Source organism: Oncorhynchus tshawytscha, linkage group LG09 (genome assembly GCF_018296145.1).
Source record: "Oncorhynchus tshawytscha isolate Ot180627B linkage group LG09, Otsh_v2.0, whole genome shotgun sequence".
Taxonomy (NCBI): domain Eukaryota; kingdom Metazoa; phylum Chordata; class Actinopteri; order Salmoniformes; family Salmonidae; genus Oncorhynchus; species Oncorhynchus tshawytscha.
The window spans coordinates 59,885,818-59,909,267 of NC_056437.1; the positions used below are offsets into that span (position 1 = coordinate 59,885,818).

At 45.4% G+C, this 23,450-nt stretch overlaps 1 protein-coding gene across 5 annotated transcripts in view; it reads right to left on the minus strand.

The window, feature by feature from the left end:
• Window positions 1-23,450, minus strand: part of LOC112214862 (sushi, von Willebrand factor type A, EGF and pentraxin domain containing 1) — a 141,761-nt gene that overhangs the window by 12,446 nt on the left and 105,865 nt on the right. For 3 of the 5 annotated variants that reach the window (XM_042327160.1, XM_042327158.1, XM_042327162.1), the window contains 25 exons: window positions 23,254-23,350; window positions 23,002-23,115; window positions 22,622-22,735; window positions 22,207-22,408; window positions 21,670-21,827; window positions 20,904-21,102; window positions 20,508-20,683; window positions 19,952-20,076; window positions 19,474-19,597; window positions 19,171-19,341; window positions 16,749-16,922; window positions 15,038-15,157; window positions 14,530-14,739; window positions 12,651-12,735; window positions 12,193-12,384; window positions 11,606-11,773; window positions 10,776-10,974; window positions 10,198-10,671; window positions 7,142-9,909; window positions 6,801-7,032; window positions 6,382-6,537; window positions 5,426-5,489; window positions 5,080-5,253; window positions 4,714-4,890; window positions 3,776-3,961 (listed from right to left, as the gene is read on the minus strand). In XM_042327160.1, coding sequence (XP_042183094.1) covers window positions 3,776-3,961; window positions 4,714-4,890; window positions 5,080-5,253; window positions 5,426-5,489; window positions 6,382-6,537; window positions 6,801-7,032; window positions 7,142-9,909; window positions 10,198-10,671; window positions 10,776-10,974; window positions 11,606-11,773; window positions 12,193-12,384; window positions 12,651-12,735; window positions 14,530-14,739; window positions 15,038-15,157; window positions 16,749-16,922; window positions 19,171-19,341; window positions 19,474-19,597; window positions 19,952-20,076; window positions 20,508-20,683; window positions 20,904-21,102; window positions 21,670-21,827; window positions 22,207-22,408; window positions 22,622-22,735; window positions 23,002-23,115; window positions 23,254-23,350 — 6,859 coding nt within the window. The remainder of the gene's footprint in view (window positions 1-3,775; window positions 3,962-4,713; window positions 4,891-5,079; window positions 5,254-5,425; window positions 5,490-6,381; window positions 6,538-6,800; window positions 7,033-7,141; window positions 9,910-10,197; window positions 10,672-10,775; window positions 10,975-11,605; window positions 11,774-12,192; window positions 12,385-12,650; window positions 12,736-14,529; window positions 14,740-15,037; window positions 15,158-16,748; window positions 16,923-19,170; window positions 19,342-19,473; window positions 19,598-19,951; window positions 20,077-20,507; window positions 20,684-20,903; window positions 21,103-21,669; window positions 21,828-22,206; window positions 22,409-22,621; window positions 22,736-23,001; window positions 23,116-23,253; window positions 23,351-23,450) is intronic. The other 2 variants (XM_042327159.1, XM_042327161.1) reach the window with 2 other exon arrangements.

Below are 23,450 nucleotides of genomic sequence, written 5' to 3' on the forward strand. Positions count from 1 at the left end.
AGCCCCTCTGGTTACTTACAACTCATTTGGGCCACATTTTATGTACATGTTATCACATGCCTTTAAACTAACTAAACTACTGTGCTTGAAATAATGGACCAACATTGCTTCATATTTTCCCTTCGATAGAACCACCTGGCTATAAAGATCACGTTGAAGGGAAAGTATGAATGCCATGCAAAGATGTGTCAAATTATGTGTTTGTGACTCTACAGTCTGCGTTCCTTGTAAGAAAACCCTGAAAACAAACCAATGAGAATCGGTTAGTGTTGGAGCCGACAGGGGAGTCCTCAAAAAGCAAGAGCCAGGCAGACATGCAAATACATCGACATCCACACGCCACATCATACCAAACAGCATTGTACTGTAAACCAACAGTATCACCAACAAGCGTGAAAAGTTAGAGAGAATTAAAACACAATGGAAACCATAGCAGCTAGAAGCCCTTAAGGAGTTACAAACATGCTATGAAAGCAGCTGATCTACTTAATGTCTAACCCATTTATCCAGCCTAACACGCTGCCCCCACAGAGACAAAGGAGAGGAGGTGATGGGAAAAGTACAACAGAAAATAGTATGGCTCCATGCTCAATGCCCAGCAGGAAGGTCATGCGGACAGCATAGGACAACGAATGTGTGGTGGATCTTTTATGTTGATGAATAGTTTTTGATGGATTTCTAAAACTGCTATGTTATGAATCGATTCACTTCTGGATAGTAAAAAGAGTTTTCGAAAAAACAGTGGACTTGATTCAGGATCATGACCCAAATTATCCCAGAGAGAGACCAGTATATCACCTAAGCCACTGCACAGATGCCTCTTTGTACAAGTACATACCGATCCCCACCCTTCATTGGAGAAACACAAGCTTGGAAGCGAACACAGCAACAGTGTCAGCGATTTCCCCCTGTGAATCATGTTTGCATCATCTTTGCTAGTTTACACTTTTCTAACCACTGTGTTGTGGGTTCAGAACGACATGGGATTCATTACGTAAGCAGCTAAAACTGCTAAAAACCTGCCTGTGTGGTTTTAACATGTTATGTTTATGGGTCAAGGCATGTATAGGTACGTTTCATAACCACTCGTGTGAGAATACAATGTGTTTCTCTTGACATCGGACTGTCTTATTGTCTGTTGGGAACGTGGAGTGATAATAGGAGTCGAAGAAAGAACTGGATCTCTTTTCAGTAAAAGAGAATGTGTTCTCAATGACTTACAGTTGAAGTCGGAAGTCTACATACACTTAGGTTGGAGTCATTAAAACTCGTTTTTCAACCACTCCACAAATTTCTTGTTAACGAACAATAGTTTTGGCAAGTTCTAAAAAAAAAAATCTAGTTTGTGCATGACAAGTCATTTTTCCAACAATTGTTTACAGACAGATTATTTCACTTATAATTCACTGTATCACAATTCCAGTGGGCCAGAAGTTTACATACACTAAGTTGACTGTGACTTTAAACAGCTTGGAAAATTCCAGAAAATTATGTCATGGCTTTAGAAGCTTCTGAAAGGCTAATTGACATCATTTGAGTCAATTGGGGGTGTATCTGTGGATGTATTTCAAGGCCTACCTTCAAACTCAGTGCCTCTTTGCTTGACATCATGAGAAAATCAAAATAAATCAGCCAAGACCTCAGAAATAAATTCTGGTTCATCCTTGGGAGCAATTTCCAAATTCCTGAAGGTCCCATGTTCATCTGTACAAACAAGTATGAACACCATGGGACCACACAGCCGTCATACCGCTCAGCAAGGAGATGCGTTCTGTCTCCTAGAGATGAATGTACTTTGGTACGAAAAGTGCAAATCATTCCCAGAACAACAGCAACGGACCTTGTGAAGGTGCTGGAGGAAACAGGTACAAAAGTATCTATATCCACAGTAAAACGAGTCCTATATCGACATAGCCTGAAAGGCCGCTCAGCAAGGAAGAAGCCACGGCTCTAAAACCGACATAAAAAAGCCAGACTACGGCTTGCAACTGCACATGGAGACAAAGATCGTACTTTTTGGAGAAATGTTCTCTGGTCTGATGAAACAAAAATAGAATTGTTTGACCATAATGACCATCGTTATGTTTGGAGGAAAAAGGGGGAGGATTGCAAGCTGAAAAACACCAACCGTGAAGCACGGAGGTGGCAGCATCATGTTGTGGGGGTGCTTTGCTGCAGGAGGGACTAGTGTACTTCACAAAATAGATGGCTATGTGGAAGGAAAATTATGTGGATATATTGAAGCAACATCTCAAGACATCAGTCAGGAACTTAAAGCTTGGTCGCAAAATGGGTCTTACAAATGGACAATGACCCCAAGCACACTTCCAAAGTTGTGGCAAAATGGCTTAAGGACAACAAAGTCAAGGTATTGGAGTGGCCATCACAAAGCCCTGACCTCAATCCTATAGAAAATGTGTGGGCAGAACTGAAAAGGGGTGTGGTGAGTAAGGAGGCCTACAAACCTGACTGAGTTACACCAGCTCTGTCAGAGGGAATGGGCCAAAATTCACCCAACTTATTGTGGGAAGCTTGTGGAAGGCTACCCGAAACGTTTGACCTAAGTTAAACAATTTAAAAACAATGCTACAAAATTCGAATTGAATGTATGTAAACTTCTGACCCACTGGGAATGTGATGAAAGAAATAAAAGCTGAAATAAATCATTCTCCCTAACTGACCTAAGACAGGGAATGTTTACTAGGATTAAATGTCAGGAATTGTGAAAAACGGAGTTTAAATGTATTTGGATAAGGTGTATGTAAACTTCCGACTTCAACTGTACCTGGTTAAATAAAAGGAAAACAGTAAATTGGAGTGGGCTCCCACCCGGTTAAAGGGAAACCACTGAAAAACTATATTTTTGTATTTTCTTCCGCATTAGTCCACTATTGATACAGTCCCAAAAAGTTTTGCATGTCAGCAGTCAATTTTTCAAGATATTGAACTTTTAAAGTATTACCGGCCACATCATCATGATGATGCAAAATGCAACAAAATCAATATGATGACTCATACTCAACAGTCTTCATCTCAGTAACTCATATCTAATCTGTCAGAGCTACCTTCTGGAACATGAATGTTCCACCTAGGCTGCGTCTGAAATTCACTTCATAGTGCACTACTGTTAAAACAAGGGCCCATAGGGCTCGGGTCAAAAGTAGTACGCTATATAGGGAACAGGGTGACATTTGGGACACAGACTAGAGAACACACTTGATGGCTGTACTGTTTTAATGGCTGTTCTTCTTTTTGATAAACCAATAAGCTTAAAGTGTACCAGGGGAAGGGATGGTGAGAGAATGAAAGAGAAATTAAGATTCAATCTCTCTATGTTGACCTAGAATGGTACCTTATCTTGAAATCCTCGTCTCGTTCCAATGTCAATATCCTGGTTGGGACGTGATAATAAAAGACTAATATGTGAGTGGTTGGTGTTGTCGACCTACCAGTCACATCTTACATTGCTGACCAGACACTCTCGGAGTAGTGCACTATGTTGTCATGATGTGGTAGGTTTTGGTGTTAAGGCTTTCATTCAAGCCCTGCACTAACATACCTGATTCGACTAAACCTTTGTTTTCGTAGTTTAAATGGTTTACCATTATCTTTATCTAACCATGTCAATTAAGGTAATTGAGAACACATTCTCTTTTACAATAACAACCTAATTGGTTATGTTAGTACTGGGCTGGAACAAAACCATGCTCCCCAAGTGGATATCCAGGACCAGAACCTGGATTAAAGAACAGTAGTTTAAAGTGTATCTACTCACTCTCACAGACAGTGCTGACTGGGGTCCATGTCTGGTCTGTCCTACAGGTGATGGTGGCGGTGCCCTTGGCCTGGTGACCCATGGGACAGGCGGGCGGTAACGACTGGCCCACGTAGAACAGCTGTTTAGAGGTGTTCACACCCCCACCGCTCACCTTCCATCCCGGGGGAGGGGGACACGGCTTGGCTGCATGGGGAGACCCAGAGTATAGTAGTATTGGAATACACTATAGACAGGTTTGACAAGTGTCTATGTGGGTAAAATGTTTATGAGAAGAATACCAGTTGGAGACAACTCATGCTTATGCATAGAGTATAATGGCGTATTACAGACAGGTTCGGCATAAGCCCAGGTGCTACGTAGAAATGTCATAACAAGGTGTGTAAATGTTTGTGAGACTATGCAAGCTGTGTGCTCAGTGCTCTTAATGATATTATTTTCAGGTCGTTAGCTACTGATGAAGTCAGTTTTGAAACAGCATGTGAAAGAGTGATGATGTTGCAAAGTATCCCAATCGGCTGTGCCGGCCCTCCCCTCCCTCTGTGGTCTGTGTAAACTGAAGAATGTGAGGTGTAGAAACACAACAGTCAGCGTGTAAATTGGGAAACAATTATACAACGAGGTATGTCTAATCCCGAATGCTGATTGGTTAAAACCGCATTCCAGCCAGTTTTCTATTCCACAAGTTACCACCGGCTAAATCGGCTATGATGTTAAAATGCCTATTTACTCTGTTCCAGATTGTAAACAAATAGAAAGAACAGACCCTGAGATAAATTAATAAAATAAAACCAGCAGCATGGATTGGCTCCTTTATTTTGTCTATGAATAGGGCCAGGAGGTATCCCTGACCATGTGACCTGTCCCAGAAAAACTCCTGTAACACATTCGTGTTAGTTGTGATGTTGTAGTGATGTTGGTTTGTCTCAAAGTCTTACGTTGACAGAAGGGGAAGGTGGAGCTCCATGTCCCGTCTCCCATACACACCACCAGAGTATCCCCCTTTAGGGCGTAGCCTTTATCACACTGAAACGCAACAGCACGCCCGGTGGTCAGGTTCTCTTCCTGCACCCTGCCATTCAACAGCTCCTTGGGGATGTCACAACCCTGGCCAACTGAGAGGAGAGAGAGAAAGAAAGGTAGAGGGAGGGAGGGAAAGAGAGAAAGGGAGAGATATTGAGAGCAAATTGATTATGATTCCATTTTCCATTGTCTATTTCAAATGCTCGAGTAGAATTCAAGTTGCCCGTCTTAAATGCCTTAGAGGACAATATGATAAACCTGGAATAACGCGCCATCCACACCTTTACATGTTGGTGCAGGCAGGCTCCATGTTCCATTGGCCAGACAGGTGAGGTTCTGTGGGCCAACCAGATGTAAGCCAGGGTTGCACACGTAGCTGACGTTGCCCTGGTACGCTTCGTCCGATGTCTGTACCTCTGCATTCTCCACAGAGGGAGGTGGGCCACATGACACAGCTGAGGACACAGAACATTTGGATGTGGAAAACAGTAATCATTTCTGCTAAATTGGTGCATTTAAACATATTCAATCACGCACGTTCTTACTGTATGGAAATTGACATGAAGGAACAATTCCATTCTATATCAAAACTCATATGCATGTGCGTGCACACACACACACACTTACTGACGCACGTAGGCTGAGCCCCACTCCATGTTCTGTCTCCTTGACAGGTCTGTACAGAGTCTCCCTGTAATAGAGTGAGTAGCTGTATTACAGACAATGTGTATCTATACAAAAATAGCCACACTGGGAATTGTGAATCTATCTGCTAACACAGACTCACAAAGCTCTCTCTGCTTCCATTATGACTCAGCATGCACTTTCATTAATAGTTTTGGGGAAATGATGTCATGTGATTTCCAGTAATAGGTCATGTTTCATGGTTCCACCTGTCACCAGAGGACGGCAGAGACGTCCTAGAGACATTAACGACACTCAGGCGTGTCCTATTTACTCATTATGATTTCGCTGTTAAAAGAGGTGTGTTTGCTGTTGTCCTTTGCTGAAGCTTTGAATTGTGTGCCATGTGCGCTTGTCGCCTGAGTGAGTTTTCAAGACATAGTGTCTGTTGTTTTCCCAGTGTTACTGCGATTCTTCCGTTATCGTTTCTCAGTAAAGTATTATGTTTTTCCTTAGTCATTGATTCATCGTCTGGTCTCTTCTCTGCACCTGGGTCCAACCTCACCACGGCACAAAATGTGCCTAGGCAATGCACGTAATGTGTTTGGCAGTCTCTCAGGTTTCACCCAAAGTAAGAGTGATAGTGACATTTATTCGATTTTTCACTATAGCAATGTCAAATCTACCATGATGCATTGCACTCTATTCTCTATCAAAATATAATCATAATTCATATTATTATAACTTTGATTCAATGTAATTCCGGCCTCAACGCCAGAGGATTTAAAAACTCCAATAGGCCTATTTCCTGTCGAATCATGGCTCGTATTATAATCATACAATCATTTTATCCCAAATTGAAGCAAAATATTCTCTGTTTTGTAATAATACTCTATAATATTGTAATAATACTGCAATAATATAATATCGTGATGGTATAATATTGTGTCAGACATTACCTTCATCTCAAACCCAGGCAGGCAGGTGTACAAGACAATGTCTCCGTAGCTGTAACTGTCCCCCTCAGTGATGCCATGTGGAAGAAGAGGAGGTTTCTCACAAACTACCAGACCACAGGAGACAGAGGACAAGCCTGGAGACCAGCTACCACCTAGCTACAGTACAACATAAAGAAAGAGTCATGAAATGAATTCATATTCAGTAAACATTTAGCTAAATCACATGAAATGAATGATGTGAATAACCCAGTAGTCAAAATAAAAGGTGATAAAATCGACCAGAGGTAAAGTTCTGACTAGGTTCTGTCTGTTATTTTTCAGTGTTCTGATGATGGCCTTTTGGACCTAAACATCAATGCAATTGATGGAGAAAAAAAAATGTCACCACAATTTTTTTGTTGACACAGTAGCAGTCTCACTTGGCACTCTGCCAGGTCTGGTCCCTGCAGGATGAACCCCGTTGGGCAGGAGAGGGTGACTACCCCCCCAACCGGGGTGAGGTCCTCCCCCGTGACCATGACGTGGGTGGGGAGGTTGGCAGGGAGCGGGCACGGAGCGGGGCGGCACCTGATGCTTTGTTTAGACCAGGTGCCCTCAGACTGACAGCTCAGAGAGTCAGACTGGCTGGACAGCTCATACCCCTCATCACACCTAGAGAGAGGGGGGTAAGAGGGATATTAAATACCATACTATCTACTTGAATAGTGGTACTTCTCTAACACAAAGATTGGACAAATAAGATACAGAAGTTCACATTCACCTGTATTGTATCTGGCTCCCAAAAGTGAATGTCTCTCCCACCACCTGAGCATGGGGCACAGGAGTTGGAGCTCCACAAGAGACGGGCTCACAGCTGATCCTCACCTCCCCCCACCTGCCTTCCCTACCACAGGTAACATGGGGATAGGACCCCTTCATCTGGTAACCTGGTCTGCACCTGTAGGTGACAGTGTCAGCTGCAGTGGCGCCGCCGCCCTGCTGGACAGCGTGCTGTATTGTAGGCGGAGCGGCCACGCACCTCCCCCGGCCACACACAGGAACACCTGGGCTCCACAACCCGCCCTTCTCACATGTTGCCGTTGATGGCCCCAGAATCTTGTAGCCCTCATCACAGTGGAAGGAGATCCGGTCACCGCAGGCGTGGTCGCGCCCCAGCACCACCCCGTATTTTAACATTGGAGGGGTGCAGAGGCAGGGGAGGCACTCTGGTACCGTCCCAACCCAGTGGCCCTGGGCAGAACAGCGGAGGACGGGGTCTCCGACAACCTCGTACCCGTCGAAACACACGTACTCTACGACATCATCGTAGTTGAAGCTGGAGCCGTTGAGGAACCCGTGACTGATGTCCTGCGGCGGGTCACAGGCAATAATGTCACAGCGAGGGGCAGGGCCTTCCCCCCAGAGTCCATCCCCGCGACACAACCGTGTGGGGTTGCCGCCGCTGAGGCTGTACCCCTCCTCGCACTTGTACCACACCTCATGACCGTAGCCAAAGTCCGAGCCCAATACTTGACCATTTTGGATGGATGTTGGTCTGCCACAGTTTGCTGGGCGGCATTCAGGTGACCCTTGACTCCATGTACCATCGGCCTGACACACACTAACAGAGGGGCCTTGTAGGAGCAATCCAGCCCTACAGCTCAGCTCAACCTGTTTGCTAAACGTATATTCCTTCCCCTTCACAATGACATCACTAGGGACGACTGGAGAGCCACATAAGATAGGCTCACACCACGGCTTCTCACCATCCCACCTAGCGTTTGCCTGACAGGTCCTGGTGTCGCCGCCCTTCAGGTTGAACCCGGAATTACACTCGTAGTGCAACACCCCCAGATACAGGAAGGAATCCACGTGGTTTGAGCCGTTATCAATGTTGCCCGGGTCATCGCAGCTTACAGGTCGGCAGACAGGCGGTACATCGCTCCACTGTCGGCCCGCCACACACTGTCTGACTGACTCTCCCTCTAACTCGTATCCCTGCTCACAGCTGTACTTCACCAGGCTGCCCAGGGTTGTGTCTGTGATGTTCACAGAACCGTGGTCCGGGCTTGACGGCTCATCACACTCTGCAGGGACACACATTGGAGCCGTCCCATTCCATCCACCATCCTCCAGGCACACCAAGGCCGTAGGGGCTGTAAGTTCGTAGCCCTTGTGGCAGCGGTACACTATCACAGTCCCATGCAGGAAGCGCATATCCATGAGTGAAAATGCCACTGTAGCGCCACCTATAGGCTTGGAGGTTATAGCTGCGTCCCTGCCGGCTAGCTCTGCGTTCGGATCCAAGAGTCTCAAATAGTCGCCGAAGTCGATATGAGGAGGCAGGCCGCAGTCAGAGGGAACACAGACTGGGACAGAACTAGACCAACCGAACTCCTCGCAGGTGAGGTGGTTCTGGCCAACCAATTGGAAGCCGGGGAAACAACTGTAGAAGATGGTGACGCCGAATTTGTGGTCGAGTCCCTCCACGAAGCCGTTGTCTATGGGGTTGGGCGGGGCACAGTAGATCTGGACACACACAGGTGTTTCTTGATCCCACTGCCCATTTGCCAGACACTTCAATGTCTCGGGGCCTTGGAGACGGTAACCACGGCGACAGGAGTAGGTGACAGCGTGGCTGAACTGCAGTTTGGTATACGCCACCTTCCCGCTGGGTATCTCTTTGGGGACGGAGCACTCGATTGGTCGACAAGAAGGCACGCCTCCAATCCATAACCCACTTTCACCACAGAGTACTGTAGCGTTGCCTACTAAAGTATAACCAGGTTTACAGCTGTAGAGGGCAGTGCTGAGATACATCAGTCCCTGAACGTCCACTATACCGTTAGCTATCTCTACAGGTTGGGGACACTCTACTGGTATACACTCTGGGACAGGGCTGCTCCAGTGTCCATCCGCCTGGCAGGTCACAGACCCCTCCTTCCTCAGAGTAAACCCGTCCATGCAGGAGTATCTCACCACCGAGCTGAAATAGGACAGGGCCGATAGCGGTGCTGACGATGGGTCGCCAAAGGCCACCTCGGGCGGCGGGCCGCAGAACACCTGCTTGCAGACGGGGAAGGTGTCATTCCACTCCTGGGCGGGGGTGCAGTGGAGGGTCCGGGCACCATGAAGAACATACCCGTCCTCGCAGGACAGTTCCACAGTTCCGGAGTCAGAGTCTAGACTACGTAGAACCAGGTGGTTCTCCTCTAGGGGCGGCTCTGGACACTGGACCGGGGAGCAGTGCGGACGCCTCGATTTGTCCCACTTGCCGTACTTCAGACACGTCCACACGGCGTAGCCAGCGATCTCGTAGCCCTCGTCGCAGACGTATTCGACCTTGCGGCCCACCTCAAAGACAGAGCCTCGGTATTGGCCATGCAGGATGCTGGGCGGGGGGTCGCAGGTCAGGAGGTGGCAGACGGGCGAGTCGCCGTTAGTCCACTGGCGGTTGGCCTGGCATAGTCGCACCGGACGGCCCGTCAGCCGGTAGCCGGCGTTGCATGCGTATGTCACCTTGCTGTTGAAGAAGAAACGGCCTTTGTTCTGTAGGGTGAAACACAAAAGAAGATGTTTTATTGTACAGCGAGGACACTGTGTTTTGACTGAGATTACGCAAGATCTCTTGCCAGAAGAAATGAGAAGGATATTTCTCTATGATCGAATTAGATGACCAAGAACAGGAACGAGTGGAAACAAAGTGGAAACTCTGAAATTGAACTTTTAGTTGTTTTTACTCAATTAATGGACTTACAAAATGTATAATATTTTTGTTTGTAATGATTACAGTTAATGTTTCTCCTTGACATGAATTTGAGAGTAGGAACAACATACCTGGATGAATCCATTTTTGAGGGGCGGGGGGAAGGGGCAAGAGACAGGCTGACAGACAGGTAGGACCCCTCCCCACTCTCCATTGGCCTTACATGTCCTCCTCTTCTCCCCTCGGATCAGGAAACCCTTATCACAACTGTACGCCACCATTGCTCCAAAACTATAGTTGGTTCCACTCACATACCCCCTCTCGATGCCAGATGGTTTGGAGCACCGCACCGGCACGCAGCCCACATCGTACGGCGAGGGCATCCATTTCCCTCCAATCATGCATTTCAGCGTGGCGGTTGTGTTGAGGACGAAACCCTCTTCACATTTGTAGCTGACCTCTGTGTTGCTGGCATACTTGGGCTTATTGGCGGAGTCCAAGATGGCGTGGGGCAGGTCAGTCGGGCGCTGGCAGAAATTGGCAATGCAGTGAGGGTCCTCCTGGCCTTCGGGGGGTGCCCACACTCCCTGGGCGTTGCAGACCACCTTGAAATCAAATCAAATCAAATTTTATTTAACTGCATAAAAAAAAGAACAACAAAATGAACGAGATCCAAACAAATGAAAGGGCAATAAAAGAGATGAATAACCTTAGAATTGTTGCCAGCGGTGTAGCCGTCTGTGCAGAAGTAGTTGGCCGTGTCGCCAAAGAGCTGGTGGCCGGCATGGGCAATGGCGTGGTCTATGGAAGGGGGAGGGCCACAGGATCGGGGGACACACTGAGCGGAGGTAGGACTCCATTGGCCAGTTGACAGGCACTCTCTGGTCTCTGGTCCAATCAGAGTGTATCTGTGGAGACAGAGACAATCAAATGTGGATCAGGACAGAGAGTAATAAATCCAACAAAAAATGAAAGTAAAGATACAAAATGGTATAGCACTACTACCTGTACAACTACATACTGTAACAACTACTTGAACTGTAACTCACCCTTGGCTCGAATTGCTGGCGCATAGAGCCTGGTAACACTGTGCAACAAAGTGGGACTTGAAAAGGGTGTGGTTAAAATTGAGTCGGGAGAGGGAGCGAGCATGCCACCATTTTTTGGGAAGCCCAATAAATTCTGAGTTCGGGCATATAAAGTTTATATGTGAAAACTATTTCTAAGATGCAATGTACGAGGGAGGGCTATGCTAATAGCCTGAGAGATCAGCCAATTAAAATCAGCGGTTGTTTCGTCCGCTCCTGCCATAGACTTCCAGTCAAGTCCCGTTCTGAGGTGCTGTGAAACCAGACTGTTCAACAGGGACGAGATTACTTGAACTGTGACTTTAATGGTGATGATGCTAACACTGAGGTAGTCGTGTTCAGCCAGGTCTTACAACACTTGAGAAGTGTTGCCTGGAATATACAAGGCCTCAATTAAGTCAACATACTAACTTGTATCCTAATGGAATATGGTTGAATGTACATTATTTACCCTTCTTTGCAGACGTAGTGCACCTTGTTGCCCAGGGCGTGGTCGTCCCCGATGGTCGCGGCGTCTCGGAGGGCAGGAGGGTCTCCACAGTGGATGCTGGCACACAAAGGAGCAGGGCTGCTCCACTCTCCTGACGCCTCACACACCACTTCCTCAGAGCCCTGCAGTCTTAACACATGCACACATTTTACACACAATATATCTATACTCATACACACACACAATCTGTCACATTCGCAACACTTTCAAGCAGTATGCGCAGCAACAGTAATCAGTTGCTTTCTATCGCATATTTACTAGCTACCACTTTCAAACTCACTACATCGAGGGAGGAACTTCAATCTATAAAACTTCAATCTATAGAATGTCTTATTCTTTTCAATGGATAAGGATCTTATCTTTTTATGACACCTTCATGAACCTTTATAAGAACCTTTATAAGACCAATTATACCAGGAACTTTTATATTATGATGAATAAGATTATGTGGGCAGTTGGAGACCTGATCCTAGATCAGCACTCCCACTTGGAGATGCTATGTGGATATAAGACCAGAAATGATAACCCAGGACAGACTTCATCCTTACCTGTATCCCTCTGCACAGGTGTAGAGCACTGTGGACAGGTAAGTTGTCCCTTTGAGGGTGACATCTGAATTGTCTACGCGTGGAGGGTCCCCACAGGTGACTCGTTGACAGGCAGGGGGCGCTCTGCTCCACTTCAGACTGCCCTGACACCGCATATCAAAGGGGTCACCTGGGACGAACCCCGTAACACAGCTGAAGTGGACCAGAGGGAAATAAATACATTCATAATGGGAGAATACGGGAGACATGGCAATGTCAATAGAGGTTTATTTCAGCAACTATCTATCAGCCTAATGCTCATGGAAATGTGTTTGGTTGTTGATATCTTTACAGTAAGTAACACATACAGTATCTTAATGGGAGAGAGAGAATAGAGGACAGAATATATTACTGCAGCATTATCTCAACGCAACAGCACATCCGTATTGTTGTTTCAGCTAAACGGCTGACGGTGGTACCTGAAAGTCACCTTGCTTCCAAACGTGAAGTTGGTCCCCATCATCACAGCGTTCTCTGGGACAGAGGGCCGTCCACAGGAGAGGGCTGGGGAACAAGACAAGACCGCGGGGGCTGATCAGTTCTAGGAATGGTCCATTTACAAAAATAAACTGCTTTTATGAAAGTTCTTCGGTGAATAATGTTTCATCATGTTATGTTGTTCTATAGTATAATGTCCTATTAGGTTATGAAACTTTGAACCAAGACTTCAGTTCACCTGCCAGTATCCTCATATTTCAATGGGGTCTAAGAAACGGTTGATTACTTTTTGACAAACAACTTATATACAGTATGTCATATTTCCCACCTGTTGGAATCAGAGGACACACAGGTACAGTATAACATCCTGGTACTGAAACCCTGGTTCTCTGTATAATATCCATGGTACCCAGTGCCTATGTGGTGTGACCAGGCAGGCCAGACCAGACTTGTCCTATACCGATCTGTTTCCCCTGGCTTTCACAAGACTATGTGACCCAGAGAAAGTGTGAGTTAGGGTTAGGCCCAGAAACAGTGTGGGTTAGGGTTAGATCCAGTGGCCCGGTTCAGAGGCAGATCTGAGATTAACAAAGGATCGATGGGCATAATCAGGATAATTGTGTTATTTATAATGTTGTTGACTAAGTACCTCATTGAATGCAGTGGCTGTACCCTCTGGATATGAGGGTAGTGTTAGATTACTCAAATGGAAATGGACTGTCATGAAACTGGGTATTTCTGGATACATTATCATACTGTACATAATGTTGTATTGAGACAAGGTAGGTTTGGTACAGAAGATAACCCTTCCAAGTCCATATTATGGCAAGAACAGCTCAAAGAGAAAAGCAAAGAGAAACAACAGTCCATCATTACATCAGTTAGTCCAGAAAATGTCATAACTTTGACCCAGAGTTACCTCTGCCGCAGAGGATAAGTTCATTAGAGTTACCAGCCTCAGAAATTGCAGCCCAAATAAATGCTTCATAGAGTTCCAAGTAACAGACACATCTCAGCATCAACTGTTCAGAGGAGACTGCATGAATCATGCCTTCATGGTCGAATTGCTGCAAAGAAACCACTACTAAAGGACACCAATAAGAAGAAGAGACTTGCTTGGGCCAAGAAACATGAGCAATGCACATTAGACCCTTGAAATCTGTCCTTTGGTCTGATGAGTCCAAATTTGAGATTTTTGGTTTCAACCAAAAAGAGATGCAGAGTAGGTGAATCGGTGATCACTACATGTGTGGTTCCCACGTGAAGCATAGAGGAGGAGCTGTGATGGTGTGGGTGTGCTTTGCTGGTAACACTGTCTGTGATTTTTTTAGAATTCAAGGCACACTTAACCAGTATGGCTAACACAACATTCTTCAGCGATACGCCAACACATTTGGTTTGCGCTTAGTGGGACTATCCTTTGTTTTTCAACAGGACAATGACCCAGCACACCTCCAGACTGTGTAAGGGCTATTTGACCAATAAGTAGAGTGATGGAGTGCTGCATCAGATGACATGGCCTCCACAATCACCCGACCTCAACCCTATTGAGATGGTCTGTGAAGGAAAAACTGCCAACAAGTGCTCAGCATATGTGTGAACATATGTGGGAAATCATTCTGGGTGAAGCTGGTTGAGAGAATGCCAAGAGAATTTTAAATATAACATATATTTTGATGTGTTTAACACTTTTTTGGTTACTACATGATTCCATATGTGTTATTTCATAGTTTTGATGTCTTCACTATTATTGTACAATGTAGAAAATAGTAAAAAAATACTGAAAAATACAGAAAAACCCTTGAATGAGTAGGTGTGTCCAAACTGTTGACTGGTACTGTATGTTGATGTTTTCTGTACCTCTACAATATGGAAAAACACTATTCCAGCTTCCTGTCTCCAGGCATTGGACATGCGATGAGCCAATCAGTTCGTAACCCTCCTTGCAGCTGAACACAACCTCACTTCCCATCAAGAAGTTACTGCCGTCCCGGTAACCGAACTCTGGTGCCCCCGGGTTCTCACACTTTACTGGCTCTAGATTGATAACATAAATACAGAGAAAAAAAACTACAAAGGTTTGGTACTGTAGCTACATACTGCACCTTGAAGCGCCAAAAGATATTCATGAATTCAAACATTTTGGTAAACTCTAGTTGTTTGATGATAAGGCATGAGAGGCATTGCTATACATTGATAAGGGGTTTTGTAGCTTGTGGTATAACTAAGAAGTGTCATTGCTGAGGCCCTGAGATTTTCCTGACCACAGGACCTGACCGGGGGAAACATTGGGCTCAGGTGGTATGGTCCGGGCCTGCAGTATGCTACAGTACGTGTGTGTGTGTGTGTGTGTTTGTGTGTGTGTTACCTGTGCAGTTCTTCCCATCTCCGGTGTAGGGGTGGATACAGGTGCAGGTATAAGAGCCGTCTGTGTTCTGACAGCTGGCGTGTTCATCGCAGTCTGAGCCCAAAGCACACTCATCCACATCTGTATGGACACATAGTATCATTACACACTACACACATTTTTTTGTCTATTAAAATAACATCAAATTGATCAGAAATACAGTGACCATTGTAGCTGGGAATGGCAGATTTATACAAATATATTTTAATATCTACAAGTACATTAGAGCGCCTAGTTGGAGAAACATACGCCTCACAAGTCCTCAACTGGCAGCATCATTAAATAGTACCCGCAAAACACCAGTCTCAACGTCTACAGTGAAGAGGCTCTTCAGGGATGCTGCCCTTCTAGGCAGAGTTCCTCTGTCCAGTGTCTGTGTTCTTTTGCCCATCTTAATCTTTTATTCTTATTGGCCAGTCTGAGATATGGCTTTTTCTTTGCAACTCTGCCTAGAAGGCCAGCATCCCGGAGACGCCTCTTCACTGTTGACGCTGAGACTGGTGTTTTGCGGGTACTATTTAATGAAGCTGCCAGTTGATGACTTGTGAGGCGTCTGTTTCTCAAACTAGACACTCTAATGTACTTGTCCTCTTGCTTAGTTGTACATCGGGGCCTCCCACTCCTCTTTCTATTCTGGTTAGGGCCAGTTTGCGTTGTTCTGTGAAGGGAGTAGTACACAGAGTTGTACGAGATCTTCAGTTTTTTAGCAATTTCTCACATGGAATGGCCTTCATTTCTCAGAACAAGAATAGACTGATGAGTTTCAGAAGAAAGTTATTTATTTCTAGCCATTTTGAGCCTGTAATCCGACCCACAAATGCTGATGCTCCAGATACTCAACTAGTCTAAAGAAGGTCAGTTTTATTGCTTCTTTAATCAGTACAACAGTTTTCAGCTGTGCTAACATAATTGCAAAAGGGTTTTCTAATGATCAATTGGCCTTTTAAAATTATACACTTGGATTAGCTAACACAACATGCCATTGGAACACAGGAGTGATGGATGCTAATAATGGGCCTCTATGCCTATGTAGATATTCCATTAAAATCTGCTGTTTCCAGATACAATAGTAATTTACAACATTAATAATGACTACACTGTATTTCTGATTAATTTGATGTTATTTTAATGGACAAAACATTTGCTTTTCTATCAAAAACAAGGACATTTTTAAGGGACCCCAAACTTTTGAACAGTAGTGTACACTGACCAGGTGAATCCAGGTGAAAGCTATGAACCCTTATAGAGGTCACTTGTTATATCCACTTCAATCAGTGTAGATGAAGGGGTCGAACACAGGTTAAAGAACCATTTTTAAACCTTGAGACAACTGAGACATGGAGGGTGAATGGGCAAGACAAAAGATTTCAGTGCCTATGAACGGGGTATGGTAGTAGGTGCCACGTGCAACGGTTTGAGTACGTCAAGAACTGTAAACGCTGCTGGGTTTTTCACACTCAACAGTTTCCTGTGTGTATCAAGAATGGTCCACCACCCAAAAAGACAGCCAGTCAACTTGACACAACCGTGGGAAGTGTTGGAGTCAACACGGGTCAGCATTCCTGTGGAACTCTTTCGACACCTTGTGGAGTCCATGCTCCGACAAATTGAAGCTAACGAATTGAGACAGTTTATCATGCATATTCATCCAGTGTCTGAGTTTCAGTCTTACCCAGGCAGGCTGGTGGGTTTCCTCCCCACTTCCCACTGTTGGTACAGAGAACCTTGGCATCCCCCAGCAGGTAGAAGCCAGGGTTACACTGGTACACCACAGTGTTGCCTGCGTGGTAGTCGGAACCCTGGAATAGACCATGCTCCAGGGGCCGAGGGGGACCACACGTCACTCCTATGCAGGTAAACAGGTAAATATACACAGGTTAGGTTTTGTGAATGTGTTCAATGGCTATGTATCTACTATGGTTACGATAACGAAGATGATAGGTATTAACCCATATGTCACTCCTATAGATAGACAGTACACAGGTCATGATTTTATGATTTTTATTAGGATCCCCATTAGCCGACGCCAATGGCGACAGCTAGTCTTCCTGGGGTCCGACACATAACGAGAAAGACATTACAGACAAAAAGACTTTACAGTTTACATACATTTAAAACATGAACATAGACATTACAGACACATATATATCAAATAAAAACAACCACAACTAAAGACACACAAATGAACACAAATGAAAACATAAAAACAAACAATAGAACTAAAGAATAATAATGCGTGTGTGTGTGTGTGTGTGTGTGTGTTTTTGTGTGTGTGTGTGTGTGTGTGTGTGTGTGTGTGTGTGTGTGTGTGTGTGTGTGTGTGTGCGTGCGTGCATCTATCAGTTACACATACATGTCAGAGGCATTGCGCCGTGAGGTGTTGCTTTATTTTGTATTTTTTTAAACAAGATTTGCTGTTCACTGGCGCTATATGAAATGGAAGGGAGTTCAATGCAATCATGGCTCTATATAATACTGTAAGCTTTCTTGAATTTGTTCTGGACCTGGGGACTGTGAAGAGACCCCTGGTGGCATGTCTGGTGGGGTAAGTATGTCTGTCAGAGCGATATGTAAGTTGATTATACAGACAATTTGGACATTTTAAACACGTTAATATTTCCCACCAACAACAAAAAAACAATTTATGCAGTCAATCTCTCTTCTACTTTGAGCTAAGAGAGACTGACATGCACACGGTTGACATTAGCCATCTGTGTACATTGAAGGGAAAGATGTGCTGTTCTGGGCCAGCTGCAGATTTTCTAAGTCTTTCTTTGCAACACTTTACTATATCACCGGGCAGTAGTCAAGAATAGATAAAAACTAGAGCCTGCAGGACTTGTTTGGTCGATTATGGTGTAAAGAAAGCTGAGCATCTCTTTATCACAAACAGACCTCTCCCCATCTTTACAATAATTGAATCAATATGCTTTGGCCATGATCATTTACTGTCTAAGGTGACACCAAGAATATTCATTTCCTCTACTTGCTCAACAGACACACCATTCTTTACCAGATTCAGCTGAAGTCTCGAACGTAGGGATTGATTTGTGCCAAATACAATGCTCTTAGTTTTAGAGATGTTCAGGACTAGCTTATTACTAGCCACCCATTCCAAAACGGACTGCAACTCTTTGTTTAGGGTCTATGGATAGATACAGTATCTCTCAGCCCATGATATGGTAGAAGATGTAAAGCCACAACATATAAATTTTTTCCACTAACAGATTATGGTCAATAACATTAAAGGCTGCACTACAGTCTAACAATACAGCTCCCACAATCTTCTTACCATCGTACCGTAATTTGTGTCAGCACAGTGCATGTTGAGTGCCCTTCTCTATAAGAATGCTAAAAGTCTGGTGTTACATTGTTCAAAGAAAAAAAACATTGTGTCTGTTCAAATCACCATTTTTTTCACAACGGTTTGCTAAGAGCCGGCAGCAAGCTGATTGGTCGGCTGTTAGAACCAGTAAAGGGTGTTTTACCATTCTTGGGTAGAGGCATGACTTTAGCTTCCCTCCAGGTCTGAGGACAAACAATTTTGCCGAGGCTCAGATGAAAGATATGACAAACAGGAGTGGCAATATAGTCTGCTACCATCCTCAGTAGCTTCCTATCTCATTTGTCAACACCAGGTGGTTTCTCATTATCGATGGACAACAATCATTTGTCAGCCTCTTTGACACTAACTTTATAGAATTCAAAATGACAATGTTTTTCTTTCATTATTGGGCATTTTATACATTAATATGATAGCTCACTGTTTGTTGTTCGGCATTTCATGTCTGAGTTTGCCCACGTTGCCATTGAAATATGAATTTAAATAATTGGCAGATAGGCTCAATGGTTTTGGTGTGTGAATGCTTTCTGATGGTTATCCTCTACTACTGAGGTCATGCTTATGTATTTAGCTGACTCAAATGCAAACTCTGCGTTCTAATGCTTCTGTCTGTGTGTGTGTATGCGTGTGTGTGCTTGCCTGCGTGAGTGCATGTACGCACGCATGCGAGCGTGTGTGTCGAGGTGCATGGATGCATGTATGTGTGAATATAGTGTTAGGGTCTGTGTATGTCTAACTAATGGTCCCTCACGTTCACAGCGGGGCAGGGCGTGACTCCACTCTCCCTTGTTCTGACACTGAAGCAGCGGCTCCCCCACCAGGTAGAAGCCGGGATCACAGAACAGCTGCGTCTGAGAGCCGGGGCTGACAGCTGGACTGGACGCACGCAGGTGAGGCACAGCATTCTCTAGCAGGGGGCAGTCTGACACACAAACAAACGCAATTGAGGAGGAGAACGGAGAGGGTTAACGTTTCCGCCAGACACGTGTCTATCCCCCTAATGGTTAAGGTTAGGACTTTGCCAGAGTAAGCTGATCCTAGATCTGTCCCTCACCAGCACAGAATATGCAGTCGGGGTTGGTCTTGACTCTCCCCACCAATCCATTGAGGAAGTCCGGCCACGCCAGGACGTTGCCTCTGATGTTGTTCCCCGGGCAGGTGTTGGCTAGTATTTTCATCTATGGACCCCAGAGAAATATGGAGGTCACTTTATGCGACAGAGGTTTGTTTTATATGTTACACAGACATTTCAAACATTTGCCACCCAGAGATGCTAGTTTATGTACTGTAGTTAGTTATGTTGCCTGGACAACAGCCTTCTTCTGCTTGAGACTACTATTTTGTGTGTCCAACATGGTTATTAGCGTGGCAATGAAAAACAAGTTGTTCTAAAGCAGAAACAGACTTAGTAACTAAGCTGGTCGTTATGTTTAGATGGTGATATACTAGCTACAGTTCTAATATGTGAGTCTGTAGTTCAGGTTGTAGAGCAGTCGCTAGGACAGTTGGATTTGTGTGTCAGTGGGATTTACTTGCTGTGGGTCGAGAACCCGGTCCCAGATGTGGAGCTGGCTGAGGGACCCGACGAAGGACTCTACGGGGTTGAAGCCCTCGCCCCTCTGGTCCTGGTCCTGGCCCAGAACCAACGCCCCTCCACCTGGAGGGTAGAGGTCAAGGGTCAAAGGTTAACCACCTCTCTTGCTTTCTTCGGGTTCTGTGAAATGTGCCTTGGAAACCTAACCTCACTGCTATTATTTCATTAAGACCTGCAAAATAGCATCATTCTACTTTTTGATATGCTAAACTGTGCCCCACTTAGAAACTGTAAGCAGGCTACCAGGACATAAGGACACAATAAGCAGACACAAGATCAGGCTAAGGCACTACTGAAAATAGGATGGTTAGCTGTGGTGCTATGATGATATATAGATTGACAATGAACTGCTACTTTATTGTGAGCAGGCTGACAATAGCGCTACACTTGGGATGTATGAAACTACATTATATGCATGGAACTATGAACACGGTGCATCATGACACTACGACACTAAGACCACAGCTATGAGCAGGCTGAGGATAGCACTACACCTGGGATGGTGGTGCCCACTGACAGGCCTTTCCCTCCGTCCGAGGGGTTGCCATTGATATAGACCCTCCAGTCCCCGTCCCAGCTACGCCATGACACGCCGATGTGGTGCCACTGACCCGTGTTGACCGCCGGGCAGTCTGTGATACGCTCCTTACCGTTGACGTACAGGACCCACCTGGGGAAAAGGGAGGGAGAGAGAGAGAGAGATGTGGAGGCAGGGGGAGGCAGCAGAGAAAAGACAGAAAATAATATTGTTTTGTATTGTGTTTTGTGAGGACCCCAAGAATAGTATAGCTGTGGCTAGTGTCTTATGACAGCCGTAACATTTATGGGAAAGGGAAAGTTGTGTCTGTGTGGGTGTGTATGTGTCTGTGTGTGTGCGTGGCAGCACTGACCCATTGTAGTCTATGAGCAGGAAGGCGTTGTCACTTCCCTCCACGGCGTAGGATATGGGCGTGCCGTAGTTGGTGGTGTCCGAAGACCTCATCCAGAAAGTACACGTGATCTCCGTCAGTGCCGGCATCATGCCGTCCATCATCACGTAACCATGGATACCTGACACCTCGAAGTCCAGGTTGAAGGATGTTGACATCTCTGAAGGAGAGAAAATGTTAAGGCCGGAAATTAAGATTATTACAAAAAAGGTTTTATAAGTAAATAAATAGAGCAGTTTCTGAGTCATTAAGGTTAGAAGGAGAGAAAAATGGTGAGAGAGGGAGAAATGGTTGACTACGAACATGGATTTTGAAGTTGATATTGATCCATTTACCTTTCTCCTTTCTGAAAACAGGAAAGCTCTCATTATGATAGCCCTGTGTGAAACTAAATAGTGGTTTCACGAAGTGAAAATAGCACCCTGTTCACTACATAGTACACTATAAAGACTAAAGAATAGGGTGCCATTTCTGACCCAGCCAAAGTTTTACTTCCATAAATGTTCTTCTTTGAGACTGTGGTAAAATCGCAATAAACACAAACTCCTCCACATCCTCTCTCTCTCTCTCTCTCTCTCTCTCCTCTTGCTCTCTCTCTCTCTCCCTCTCTCTCTCCCTCTCTCTCTCTCTCTCTCTCCCTCTCTCCTCTCTCTCTCTCTCTCTCCTCTCTCTCTCTCTCTCTCTCTCTCCCTCTCTCTCTCTCTCTCTCTCTCCATGGCATCTATACCTGTCTCACACCTGGTTCCGTTGAACCCAGGAGGGCAGCGGCAGGTGTAGAAGCCCAGTCCGTCCACACATGTGGCCCCGTTGATACAGGGGTTAGCTTGACACTCATCCACATCTATCTGACACAGCCTGCCCCGGTAGCCCTCCACACACTGGCACCTGGACACAGAAAGAGACCAGTACGTCATATATACCTGTGCAATACATTATGCGCATCAAACGCGATATTTAACCAATTTCATCCTCATGTGTCATATTTGATTAAAAAAAAATTAAAAAAAAAATTCTAGATGCTGTTCCTTGCACGCTAGCCTTCACTATCTTTCACTATTAAAAGCTCAACAAATTGTCTAGATTTAAATATTTGTTTATCCAAAAAAACATCAACATGCAGATGAGTATGTTGCTAGGTGAAGTAAGATATGGCAACTTGGTTGACAGCAGTCAGTCACATTTTATTATATTTTGGATATAACCTTTATTTAACCAGGAAGCCCCGAAGGTCCGTAGACCTCCTTCCGCAAAGGGTTTTTATTACCTGAAGTTGTTGACGGCATCCCGACATGTCCCTCCGTTCTGACAGGGGGCGCTGTTACACTCGTCCACGTTGACCTCACAGCGGTCCCCAGAGTAGCCTGGGAGGCAGGTGCAGGAGTAACCCCCCTCCAGGTCGTCACACACACCCCCGTTCAGACACGGGCTGGACTGACACTCGTCTATCTCCAGCTCACAATGAGAACCTAGAAGAAGATCATGTTGTTGGATTCAATTGCATTGTCGGCATTGAATGTTTGCTGCATAAACTGTAGCTGGCTTTTCATTGATGTTGCAAACAAATGTGGTTTTGCTGGTTTTGCCTTTGCTGTAGTTGCATGAAATGTGGCCGTTGATCATTATGAATGAAGGTAACTGACGTGCCCAAGGGGTCTGGTGAAGAGGTAGAGGGATCCCACCTGTGAAGCCATCAGCACAGCTGCAGGTGTACTGGTTGACCTCGTCCACACACACTCCTTCATTCAAACAGGGGGAGGAGCTACACTCGTTCACCTCCGCCTCACACAGAGAACCTAGGACAGAGAAATGACATTAGCAAAAAGAAACGACAGTCCGTCATCAGGTCGATTACAAATGACCAGCACTAAATGCCTAGGTGACAGTCTGCTCCTGCCTTAGCCAAGTCCTATGTCGTAGTCATGTTTGGCAAGGACTGATAGGACTGACGTTTCTACAGAAAACAGACGGGTACCCAGGCTACTAAATGTTTAGGAGAGACAAGAAAATTAAAAGGGAATGAAGTGGAAGGGAGTGGAAACTGGGTACAAGACATTCATACCTACAAAGCCCGGTCTGCACTGGCAGAGGAAGTCTCCCATGCCGTCCTTACACAGACCCCCATTCAGACACGGTGCCGAGTCACACTCGTCTATGTCACTCTCACACTTCGCCCCTGCAGGTAGAAATACATTTTCACAGCCTTATGACGAGACAACTGGCATTTTGGCCCTACGAACGTTGTTTTGACCGAAAGCGTACACGCGACTAGAAGTTTGAATAGATGAAGAATGCATCCATGGGTATAGTTTACCTGTGAAACCAGGTAGACAGGTGCAGATGTAACCCGCCCCCACCTCCTCACACGTCCCCCTGTTCTGACAGGGGTTCAAGAAACACTCATGGAAGACCTGGGGAGAGGAAGAGTGTTGTGGTTAGGAGTCATGTTTATGAATATGGAGTGTGAGAAATTCAGGACTAGGAGAGAAATGTGTTCGTACACTCCATAGT